The sequence below is a fragment of the Strix aluco genome, chromosome 3, assembly GCF_031877795.1.
Source record: "Strix aluco isolate bStrAlu1 chromosome 3, bStrAlu1.hap1, whole genome shotgun sequence".
NCBI lineage: Eukaryota > Metazoa > Chordata > Aves > Strigiformes > Strigidae > Strix > Strix aluco.
In genome coordinates, this window is record NC_133933.1 from 126,450,081 (window position 1) to 126,462,635 (window position 12,555).

The 12,555-nt window shown below is 42.1% G+C and overlaps 1 protein-coding gene across 5 annotated transcripts; it reads right to left on the minus strand.

Moving 5' to 3' along the window:
- Positions 1-177: 177 nt before the first annotated feature.
- ENPP4 (ectonucleotide pyrophosphatase/phosphodiesterase 4) lies at positions 178-8,860 on the minus strand. 5 transcript variants are annotated; one of them, XM_074820207.1, is made up of 4 exons: positions 8,773-8,860; positions 5,890-6,754; positions 4,719-4,889; positions 178-2,098 (listed from the first exon to the last, which is right to left on the minus strand). In XM_074820207.1, the coding sequence occupies exons 2-4, from the start codon at positions 6,710-6,712 to the stop codon at positions 1,734-1,736; spliced, it is 1,359 nt and encodes a 452-aa protein (XP_074676308.1). In that variant the 5' UTR covers positions 6,713-6,754; positions 8,773-8,860; the 3' UTR covers positions 178-1,733. The 5 variants fall into 5 exon arrangements, with proteins under 5 accessions (XP_074676308.1, XP_074676309.1, XP_074676307.1 ...); XM_074820208.1 differs by lacking the exon at positions 8,773-8,860 and adding an exon at positions 8,557-8,764; XM_074820206.1 differs by lacking the exon at positions 8,773-8,860 and adding an exon at positions 8,051-8,504 and having other exon boundaries at positions 178-2,095.
- Between the last annotated feature and the right edge of the window lie 3,695 nt (positions 8,861-12,555).

The window sequence follows — 12,555 nt, forward strand, 5'->3', positions numbered from 1 at the left end:
TTCAGTCCAGTTACTGCTCTATTATCTCAACAGTCTGAAATCCAGTACACTGTCAGTAACTGTGTATGGATTTTTCAAGGGCTCTGAGCCTCTTTCAACATCAGGTTAATCCCAAGTAAAGCATTAGTAAGTAGAAAATAGCAGTTTAAGAAGAGGGCAAAAAACCAGCAGAACACGTTAGTTTTTGTATTGTGTTTTTTTAATCAGTACAACAGAATCTTCAGGGAGGAAGATGCAGTTTAGTAAAACTTCCACACATTTTTAAAACTCAGATGTGTTTTTCTCAGTGGGCAGTCAAAAGTAACCCTTCCCTCCAAAGTCTGTACTTCTTCCCAGTTGCATCACTAAAAGGTAGCCTGTGGCTAATACCAATTTGCATTGAATTTGAGCTTGTGAAGAAGAAACCACGTTGCATGCTACCACGTACCTCAGCGCTCTCACTTCAAATTACCACTTCTTAAAACCATCAAACTCATAGGAAAAGGACTTGGTAACCATTGTTCTCTTTTTGGGTTAGCATTACTGATTTAGCCTCACATACTCTCCTCACTAAAAGATAAGGTACTACTAAGGCTTTCTAAATCAAGTTTTTTATGGCAAGTTACTAGACTTGACCGTTAAATGAGGAATGAAGAGTTTCAATTAAGAGAATCATTAGCACTGGTTTTCACCAGAACTTCACATCTATACAACTTAGCCACTACAGATACCAAATCTTAACAAAGACATTAATGTTTTTCCTTTTAAATTTCCAAGGTTTAAAATAAGAGTTTAGAATCCTTGCTTGTTGATTGCATGTCAGACATGCAGTTGTTACTTTTTAGCACAGGGCAGCCTTCAAGAGATAATTATCAGCTGGTACACAGGGTAGAACCACCTCTATTACAAAAACACCTTCAAGCAGAGTTTACACCTGAAAAACTGTCAGAGTTTAGAAGCAATAGTTTTACTACTACAGCCTACAAAACTGGGTAATCCAAGGATTTGCAGATTAAATTGACATCCTTGAGATAAGCAAGTAGTACCATCCCAGCTCTGAGTGTAAAAACTGTGGAACTCATCCACAGACACACATCTAGAAATGTCAGAGCCATCTGCCCAGTGTTGTAACTGCTAAACCGCATACTTTATTGCTCAAAATTGAAGTGATATGCACCAATTCTTTCCTTACTGACTCTGGTTTTCCTTCTCACCAGTTTCTTGTCATACTGCTGGCTTAGGATGGAAACAGAAGTATTGGATTTTCTCTACACCCTCTATCCCCAAATTTAAGAACAAATCAGAATATACGGTCCAAACAGAACTAACTTCTAACTCTCATAAAAAACAATCTTCTTTCCAGTACAGGTACAAGAACACTAAAAGAAGGCAACATTAATTTTAATTTAATACAAAAAAACAATTATCATTTAGAAATGTTAAAATTCACTTAGTCTATCCTGGCTAGTTCATACTCTGGAATTTCATTTTGAAAGTGTTCACAGGCTTGAATGAAAAACTAAGCATCCTTATTTTGTTAAGCATCTTCTCCAGCAGAAAGCCACCTGTTCACCAGTTTGTTCTAAAAAGATTTTTACAGGACTGCTAGTCACGTAGCACACACAAACAAGTTAGCAAGATCTGGCTGTACAGTATTTTATACGGATGCCGTTAAAGTGCATCAAAGAATGCCATCCAGTGCAAGTTCAAACTCTTCCTGAAATCACAATTTAGCAAGCGAGGCTCCCTACATGCTATCCGATTAAAGGGTCGTCATCATCGTATCGTAACTGAAGTCGGGAAAATGGCCGTGGGGGAGCTACTCTATTCTTTGAGATTATTATTATGCAGGTGAAAGTAGTCAGAATCATAAAAGCCCCAATAACTATCCCAATAGCTTCTGCTAGATTTATGCACCACTGGTCGGAGAGCAAGCACTTGGTGTTACTGAAAGTGCCGTTGTGGGGCTGTGGGGTCAGTCCCAGGATGTGGCACATCATGGGGTAAATATCAACGTTGTTCATCGTGCTCTGCTTGTAACCCCGATGAAAAGCAGGCCCGTGAGCAGCCAGGAATGGATGCATGCTTGGGAGAGCGTTGTCATAGCCATGGTCACCTACTGGAGAACAGCAAAGAGTTAACATCACAGTTTCTGTTTGCACATCGAGTATTCCCCTCCCTCTCTCTCCCCCACCCCCAAAAGACATACATTTTAACCGAAGGCTAATGCAGAGCATAAAAGCAGCTGTTGGATCAAACACTGAAGGAACCCAGAGTTCCTTCCCTCTTCCCAATCCCCAGAAGTCTTTTCCCATACTGGTCTTCAGCCACGGTGTGTGTCATGTCCCCTCACGCCCCCCATTATCTCTTTCCCTCTCAGTCATCAACATTTGCAGTTTTACCCTTCCCACTCCTCATGCCAAAGCTGAAAAGGACATTGCCACTCCACAAGTCAGTAGCTGGAATGCAAATTCATACTTCTCAGGATTTGGAAAGACATCTATGCCTTGCAAAGCAGACACTTAAATTACTTCTTAAAAGCCAAATACTTTTTCCCTTGATACTGTTTGGTTCAAGCATACGAAGTGCCCTCAGATCATGGTTATCAGATTAGGTACTTCAGGAGAAGGGATACCCAAATAGTCAAAACCAAAAAACAGTCAAAGGATCAGGATGCCTGTGAGAGGCAAATCACAAAATGTTTGGGGCTACAAGGTCACCAGTATGTGGACATTTGGTAGGTTTTTAAGAAATACTCCAATTTTGGGTGGAATATAAACAGCTAAAAAGCTGACAGTCAAGTTTCCTAATAAGATGCCTGAAAAGTCTGTCCAAATGTCAACAATTTCTCGTAGCCCACCCAGCACAGTATTTGAGTGACTGCATTGAAGTTTTGAGTTAATTTCTTAGTAACAGTTTAACAAGTCTCCCCAAGAACTGTCTCCTTGGCTGCTTCACTGAAGTTTCTGATGTGAAATGTCAAGATTCCTGTTGATTAGGTCACACTCACCACTTCAGTATACTCCCAATATTCCTTTTTAATGTTTTCCACCATTATGTTTGTTACCACAAAGATACTACTGCACCGCATCTTGCTTGTTCGTTTTAATGCAGTCCTATGTGCCTGGTTACATTTTTTCCCCTTCTACTACTTGCTTGTTTTGAACGGAGCTGTTCCAAGTCCCCTCTCCAATGAAGTTTCCTGTCTTTCACCTCTGAAGTAGGAGGGCTGGTGTGTGCTAACATTGCTAGGAATAGCGTAGCTATTGGGACACTTGCCAGTCATTATGCTGCCACTTTGCCCATGAAGACAGGTACAATAAACACCAAAATAGCCTTTTAAGCTAAAACCTCCCCTGCCTGCTCCTGGGAAGCCTTGGCTGGCAAAATTGTTTTGAGAAGTGATTCACTTCAACTGATACAAATGCTTTTACTTCTAAATATAGACTTATTACTGTGTTTAGGTACTTGAAATTGGATCTAACCATAAATAAGAAAGAGACCTCTGTTAGAGAACACCTGTGCTAAGTGTTGTCAGTTGGAAGATGACTGTAGCAAATCTGTGGGGAAACTAAAATATAAATAAAAATATATCTTACATTAAAAGCAGGACTTTTGTACAAATAATGAGAAAATTTGAACTTAAATATGCAAAGGGCAGACAGGAAGAACAGCCAAACTGGGTGAAACAAGGAGTTTACACCACCCAGCATCCTGTCTCTGACAACAGTCATAACAGGGATTCTGGGAAGTATCCAACAGCATTAGCCCTGACATACCAGCCAGCCTCGAGCTGTTGGCTGCTCGGAAACTTCCTGGAAGTTGGTACTTTGTATTTAATTTCTATTAATGGATCTTTCTTCCAAGAATTTGTCCAATCACTTTCTGAACACACACATGTACGTGTTTATATATATATATATACACACACACGCAGCCTTCATCTGCAACCAGAATTATGGGTTGAATTCTCTTGCTATGACGATAATGAAATCTGTCTGGAATTTCTTCTCTGAGTTATACTTTCATGTGACTATTACATTTCTTCAGTAGTTAAACACACCTCTCATCTGCCAAAAATAACCCTGCGTGTGAAACACCCAGAAATATAGATACATACATATACATATATGTATGTACATAATTTGACATTCATAGCATCTAGCAGGAATAAAGTGCATAGCTTAGCAATGCACTGTGTGAAGTAACATCTGTTTTGGTTTTTATCTTTAAAACATGCTATCTGATGCCCCTAACAGGAAGGACTCTGGCTTCTTTGACCATTATTGTTGTGTTCCTATTATTTTTAGTATTTCCTCCCATTTATTTTTGTTCCCTAGAATATGTACTATAACATTAAATGTTGTGTCTTGTATTCTTCAATTTATGCTCCCCTATATACCTAATTTAGATACAAAAAATAGTTAAACCACACTGTAGTGGAAGCTTGAGACAGACTGCTAACTTGCCTAAGATAACTCTTAAAAGTGTACCTCAGGCTACTGAGTTGAACATGACAAGATGTTTTAGCTAGCGGAATATCCCCTGTCTCTTCTTCATCTGTTAAAACACTCCAGGCTCAGGCTGAGAATGTTCTAGAAAACGCTAAGATGTTCCTAAAGATGCACAGTGCCAGGACTACACTTGCTAAACTAGGACCATGCTACAGATGGCTGGAATAAAAACAAGAGTTTACCAACATAAGCCACCAAGAGCAGAAATGAGGAAAACACACTTACATTTTGAAAGTGACTCATTTTGTACAATTGTCCAGCCTTCATCTGCAACCAGAATTATGGGTTGAATTCTCTTATTATGACGATAATGAAATCTGTCTGGAATTTCTTCTTTGAGATAGACTTTCATGTGATCGTGGCATCTTTTCAGTAAATTATACACATCTCTCTTGTCTGCCAAGAAAAAAAATGCATGTGAAACAGCTGGAAATTATGGCCTGTTTACTGCAATTATCTGTCATTAAACCTAAGATCCATTTTTTTCAAAACAATTGTTTTTTTAAAGGCACATGGAAAAGGATTTTTTCATGTCCCTAATGAAATGCTACGTGTATCGAGGTGGATTTCACAAATTGCTCTCATTTTAAATCAGGCACCTCATGGCTGTGGTTTTGGACCTACAATTCAACTTACCCTCTGGGCTTGCAGGGGAGGAGGGCAAAATTCAAGCAGAGAAATCAAGAGAAAGCAATCACACACCAAAGCAGTCAGTATTTTATCCAAAGCAGTATTAGATTTTCTTACTGTATAAATCACTTTTGTGCTTTTGTGCTTCACAGCTGTGGAAACCGAGATCAGCAGTGTCATGATTTAAGACATGACTGTTTGTTAGTAACTAGTCCAAGATACAAAAATTGAACTCACAGAATGAAAACTGAAGCTTCATTCACAAAAACAAAAGTGGTAAAGCGATCAAAGTTGGGTTTAGATTTTTACTTGGAAGTTTAGACAATGACATTTTTTTATTCTGAATAAACATGGGAGTTTATTTCATGCTCACTGTGAATTACAACCATATAGACTAAGTGAGCAAGAAGAGAGTAGGCATACTAAGTGCCTACCTACTTCTTCAACAAGCTGTACCAGGACCATCTTTACCACCCATAGCAATTTGACAAGAAACTCTCCTTGGCTCATTGGTTACCAAAAAGTAATTTCTAAATAATCAAAGATTAAAAGTAATTTCTAAATAATCAAAGATTAAAAGTAATTTCTAAATAATCAAAGATTAAAAGTAATTTCTAAATAAACAAAGATTCATAAGTTATGTCAAAGTTCTGCAATAGTGGTTTTGCAAAAGATGTGAATAATCTACCATAGTGTGTACTTTTTAGTAGTAAGATAAACAAGATTTAGTTCTCAGTGTATGACTTAAAAAAACCCCAAAACATACTCTGCCTTGGCAGCACTGCAGCAACTGGACTCTTGTCTATCAGAGTATAGTTATTACGACCAATGCAGCTATCCAGGACAATCAGCTTCGTTGCAGAACAGGAGGCCATTCCATGGTCACTTGTGATTATGATATTAATAGTGTCCCACAAACCTAATGCCTTCAATTTATTAGTAAGGAAACCAATATGATTATCCACTTCTTCTAATACTTTGCGCATGTTCTCAGTGTCATCTGGTCCATACTTGTGTCCACTTGCATCTGGTTCTTCCCAGTATAATGTAGCAAAATTGACTAATGGATTCGAGCTGTTCAGCCACGCAACAATCTTCTCCACTCTCTCCTCAAACGTTACTGAAAAGTTATACTTCATAAAGAATTGAGGGGTTGTGTCATTAATTTTTACATCAGTACCAGGCCACATTGCAGCAGCGCTTGCTCCATTTCCCTGTTGTTGATTTGTTACCCAAATTGGAACTGCCTCATTCCACCAGAAGGGATCTGAATCATTGAACTGTGAAAACTTTTTCTTGGCATCTGCATCGTACATGTCGTTAGCCACGATGCCATGGCTTTCTTCATATAAACCTGTCACTATGGTATAATGGTTTGGGAAAGTCTTGGTGATAAAAGCATTTGTAACTTGTTTTACGAGCACACCATCAGCGATGAACTCCTGAAGATGAGGAAGTGTGTAGGTTTCCAAGTAATCAGCCCTGAAGCCATCAAAGGACACGAGGAGTAACCTGGATACCGAATCACCAGCAGAGTGAGCACAACAGGCAACTATTCCAGAAAAAAGTAATGTTAACATTGATTTCATTGTTGATACTTCAAAGTATTTCCAGCAGGTAATCAGATGCACCTGAAAAATTTAAAAAGATAAGGCATGTAAGACAAAATAATTGTGCTGGAACCAGTTTAACTAGCTATGTATTATGTACATCTTCCTCATAGACTTTAACTGCAAAATAACTGGTATAAACAACCACTGAGGTCAACAGTGTATTTCCCTACTGACTTCAGAAGTTTCTCATATATTGTCATAGCTTTTCATACATTTCAGAGCAATGAGATTTTTTTCATTCCAGACTAAATGAAAGGAAGAATTGTCTTCTGTCTTTTAAGCAATTACTCCACCGTTTTGTGTGTCTTATTACAATTCTACATTCCAAGACAATCAGTATTCTGCCTCGTGTTCAAGCACAGGCACCTGAACAATTCCAGCTCCACATTTAAGAGTCCTGTGCAGATCTAAATCCTGCTTACATATCGCTGTTCTGACCAAAAGTTTGTCTTCTATTGTAATTAGTCGTTCTTTTTCAGCCTACCTTTCCTTTTCTACAGCTTCCACCCTCTCAAGCTGCTGGAAGACTTCTGAGCTTTCCACATTCCTATTTATTCATTGCTTACTCTGTAGATGAAACTGCCAGGAGTAACTTCTACTTCTGTTTTCCTTCTAAGCTGTTGTACATCTACTGTAACAGTATTTAAATGTGTTCTTTACATATCATATTTCTCGCTCTAAAAAAATTTAAAAAATAATTAGTAACCTTAGCTATGAGGCAAGTATTTCTCACCAAGGAATACACTATGACTATTATGAATGCAAGGTATGACTTCTAAGCTTTTCTTTTCCCCCCTAAGCTTATTATGTATGACAAAAGCACTTTGTTCAGGAAGGTCCAGAATTATTCTATAAGCCTTTAAGAAAGAGGAAGTGAAGCTCCAGGTTTCACAAAAGCTTCTGCAATATTGTTAGACAGCATATTTACTTCTCAAGAAAAGCCCCACTCCAGCAAATTTCTCCTTTATCTCACTTGCACAAACTAGGGTGATTCTAGGAGGAACAGCAGGTATCTTCCTAACTGCAGTAATATCTTCTGGCTGATCTCAATGCTTTTCTCCCAACTCCTTTAAAAAGTGTAAGTAGCTTTAATATTAGCTAAAGCTTTAGCAGTGAGAGGAATTCAAAGCTTGGGAAATCATCCCCACCACAACTAATAGATAAAATTTCTTTAGAAGACACAAATGTTAGAAGAAAGGATCGTCAAAAACAGCATTAAGGTCTCTCCTAATACAGACTTGTAATACACAGCCCCTTTAAAGAGGGAAAAAAAAAAAAAGAAGAAATGAGATAAGCAATGGAGCAGAGGATCACCTGTTTCATGTTGTCAGGTGCTTTAAAAAGCAGAACGAGAGTTTTTCATAGCACGGTAAGACTTAAGACCACAATATGAGCTTTGAAATACTCCAAAGATGCTAAGCATGTGTGTTTTTACACACTGTATCACTGCCAACTATGAAATGCCATCAGCACTCCAACGATCTGCTCCTGAACCTCTCCACCTTCTCACCAGATGTCCAAGTCAGCAGTTGCTCAGTTCGGTAAGAAATGAGCTACCCTGGTCTTGAACGCTTCCAGCAAGATGCCGCCTTGTCATTACAAACTTCTCCGGCGTACCGGACCGGCTCCCGCCGCGCCTGAGGGCACCCAGCGCCGTCACCCCGCACCCGGCGCCGAGCACCTGCCGCGCGGGCCCCGGGCCGAGGCACCGCCGCGGGTCCCGGGCCGGCTGCTCAGCAAACGGACCGGCCTCGCCCGGGGGGTGCGGCGGCAGACGGCCCCAGCACCCCCACAGCCCACCAGCACTTTCTTCCCCTTACCGAAAAACCGGGGAGGGGGGTGTGTGTGTGAGGCGCAGCCACCCGGCGGTACGAAGCGCAGGGCGGGAAGGGGGGCAGAGGGGTCCCACGGCCCTGCTCCGGGCTGCGCAGGGGCAGCGCCGGTCACCACAGCCTCCCCACGCGGGAGACCGACCAACCCGCCCGCCGCCACCGCCCCCTTCCCCGCTGCCCGCCGCGGTTCCGCCCCGACCCCACCGTGAGGGCCCGCTCCTGCTGGCAGCGCCGCCGGGGAAGGCGCGGAGGTGACCGGGGCGGGGGGGGAGGAGCACGGCGCCTGCGCACCCGCCGCGCGGCCCCAACTGCCACTAGCGGCGGCGGAGAGCGCACGGCCCGTGCGGGGGGGCTCGGCCGCGGGACCCGCCTCCGCCGGGTGCGATTGGCTGCGGGCCCGCTGGCGGCAGCGCCGATTGGTTCCGGAGGAGTGGGCGTGGCGCTGTGAGGCGGGGTGGGGGAGCTGAGGAGAGCTGGAGCGGGTTGAGAGGGGCTGAGGGCAGCTGAGATGAGGGGAGCTGTAGGGAGCCATGGGGGGCTGAGAGGAGCAGGGCTGAGGGGAGGTGAGGTGAGGGAGGCCTGTAGGAAGCTGAGGTGAGAGGTAGCTGTAGGGAGCCATGGAGCGCTGAGGGGAGTGGGGCTGAGGAGAGGTGAACTGAGGTGAGGGGAGCTGTAGGGAGCCATGTGGGGCTGAGGGGAGGTGAATTGAGGAGAGCTGTAGGGAACATGGGGGGCTGTGGGAAGCTGTGGGAGGTGACTGTCACAAGCAGGGAGATGTGGCAAGTTGCAGGGGAGCATGAGTTTTTATGAGAGGCATGTTAGCCCCCCCAGGCTGGGATGTGGGTGAGCTGGCCCCCAAGGCCGGATGGTGAGGCCTGCTGGTAAGGGGTCAGAGCTCACGTGGGGTACAGGGTGTTTGCTGGGGCACCCTGCAGCTGCAGATGGAGGCCGCAGGGTGAGGCGAGGCTGTGACGGGGTGTGTTACTGGGAGTTGTCCTGTCTTTCCCCAGGATGCCTGTAACCTGCCGCCTTTGCAGGTGTCACGGCAGCCCCAGGCTGTGCCCTTTGCAAGGCAATGGTGGTTGTCAGCGTGACTATAAATCTCCTCCGTAACTCGTGACTCCTGCTCCCTTTTGGCCACACAGCTCTGAAAGTTGATTGTTCGTATTCTTTCCTCTGTGTGACATTTGTGCTCTCTTGTGACAACACTGGTTTACCCTGAAACTTAGAAGACGTGCAGGAAGTTGTGGCTGGTGTTGAATATAAGTACTCTGAATGCCAGTGCTGCTTTTAGGAAGGCAGTGTGTGGTAGGATGGGCTGAAGTCTGTTTTGGGTCCTGGTGTAGGTTTGCTTCATAAACTAAGGCAAATAGTTTACATTCCCTTGGTTTTCCTTTTTATTATGAGAAGGCATTAGTAATTCTGCAAAACCTGTTAAGTTACTGGTGCTGAATAAGAATGAAATCAGCTCTGTGTAAATAAATAAGTGTCCTTTAATAACACAGAGCAGAAATTGTCACTCCATTTTAAATTTAATCAGAAAAACTGAGAAAAAGACATGTCTATAGCTTCATGACTGACGTCCGCAGAGGATCTGAATTTCATTCTGTGTATCCTGCTAGCATGTTTATTCGGAACACCACGTAGATTTGAGCTTGTTTCTTTCTAATGGCTTTTACATATGTATGAGTTTGTCAGGTTGTGCTACCTGTGCATGCCAGCTGTGGAGTGGCTCTAAAGATGTTGTATGATAGGCTGAATAAAGTGACACACCTCTGATTCACCTTGATTTATGGAATGTAGCAGGTATGGCAAAGCACAGGATTTTAAAAGAGGAAAAAAATTAATTTCAAGTTGTTGTGGTGCAATTCTTACCCCTCCCCGCCCCTCCTTGTTGGGCTACTTGGTACTAGGTGTGATTCCACCCACCTCCCCCGAGCTATACACCAATCTGTGGAGATAAGGACTGCTAACATTAAGGTACCCCCTTAACAAGTCTGGCTCCTGCCCCTCCTGATTTCTTGGAAATGGTTATAACAACCCATCCATCATCTCCTAATGGCCTGGCACACCTGTGCCTGGGATGCAGTCAAATGGGAACAATAACAGAGTTGCACATTCATTAAGTTTTTGTGCAACTGCTGAAAGGCACCAGAATACTTCGAGCTGGGAGTGAGTAAAAGGTATCTGACAAAAGTCAATTATCTTGGACCCTATAAATTGCGACCACCTTTGAGCTCTCCTGGATCATAGCGGGCCTGTGACCAGCACCTCCCCTTAGCTGGGATGCCTCTCAGGTATCAAAACCCTTAAGGTGTTGACTGCTGCCAGAGCTGATGGAAGGCCAGGGCGAAGTCAACCTGCTCAAGTCTCAATTATTGCCCATTGAGGAATGCCAAGGCATTGGGAGTATTTACTCTAAACTCAAGAGGAGGGAAATTTTATTTTGAGCTAGCTTCTCTTTTACCTGCTCTGTCTCTGCTTACTGGTGTGTGGGTACATACTTCATTCTACTGGATCCAAATGCTTTTGTCTCTGTGTTTGCACGTTTCGTGTTCATTCTACTGGATCCAAATACTTCTGTGTGTATGTCTGTACATTTTGTGTTTGTATATGTGCATGTACATATGTATAAATTAAGATACCATAAAGTAAATTAGTGTGAATCTTGTCATTTTAGAATCTGTAAATAAGTTGCTTTTTTATAACATTTTCTGAATTATTTTGTAAATGATCAATTGCTGTTATTTATTAATAAATCTAAAATTCCTGTTAAATCATTACTGTGTTAATACTTTCATCTGTGACACAGGTGAGCTAGAGAAGACTTCCAGCAGCTATTCACATGTTATATGTCAAGTCCAAGTCAAGGTCCTACTGTCTTTTTTTTGGTTACCCTAATTCAGCTTTGTAAATATGCACAACAGTTGATGTGGAGGAGGGAAGTGTCCTTTATGAATAACTTTATTGTATTTCCTTCAAAATATTTACTACACAGACTGAATTAGAGGTCAAGGTCATATGTAACAGGTGCAATCTTCTAGCCGATTTCATCAAATTACAACTGAATTCTTGTTACAAACTTTATGCAGAGATACAGAAAAATTTTAAGTATCATGGCTGTTTTGCTAACCTAGTTTGGCAGCATACTTACTCAGCTATTCAGTCCTAAAAGGTGTGAGTAAGCTCTTGTTTACCCTTACCCCTGTGCTTTGAAACCTATTTGCAGTATTCACCTATTCATGAGCCCAGCCTAATACAATGTGTCCAGTTTGACACATCATAAAGGCAGCATACCATACCTGCTCTGGACTTTGAACCCGGCTAGCCAGCATGCTCCTGGGTCCATTCACAGTGTATGCCTACAAGAAATGGGTGAGTTATGTGTATACTTACATTAAGAGAAGTAAAACTGGGAGCTACCAAGATGTTTGCCTTTTCTCACCTTAATCTCTCTCCATATTGTATTTCACCCCACATTTGTCTGTACAGACTGCAGTTCTAAGCACTAAACAGTACTAAATCTTGCTAGAAGCTGTACAGATCTACTGCTGAAGTAGGATTGAGCATTTGCAGCTCAAACCATTGCACACATTTGTTCGTGTCAGTGGAATTCAGTGAATGAGAGGAAGTAAAGGGTAGGCAACCTCAAAATACTCTGTGTTTCGCTAGGTTTAGTAAAACACTTAATTTCTAGATGGGAAACTATACCCTCCTGTTGGCAGTGTTGTAGAGGGGAAGCAGCTCCTTATTTATTCACATGAAACGCATATGAATAGTTCAAATACTGAAGTACTTTCTTAAGAAAAACCAGGGCATTTTCATTACTTAGAGTTAAAATAACTGAATATTAAAAGAGAAATATCTTTCTGTATTTTTCCATTTTTTTTTCTCAATTTTATCCATGCGACAGAGATCTCTGTGATCATTTTTGCTGAGTAGGTTTTTAATCTGTCATTTACTGTCTTTTGATTCATTTTTATATAG

Bases quoted from the DNA above. Each gene is read 5' to 3' on its own strand.
- ENPP4 (XM_074820205.1), bottom strand. The intron at 4,890-5,889 runs GTATGTTTTGGG...TTTTCTTGGCAG, and splicing joins TGCAGTGCTGCCAAGGCAGA to ACAAGAGAGATGTGTATAAT. The intron at 2,099-4,718 runs GTAAGTGTGTTT...GCTGTTCTCCAG, and splicing joins AAATGAGTCACTTTCAAAAT to TAGGTGACCATGGCTATGAC.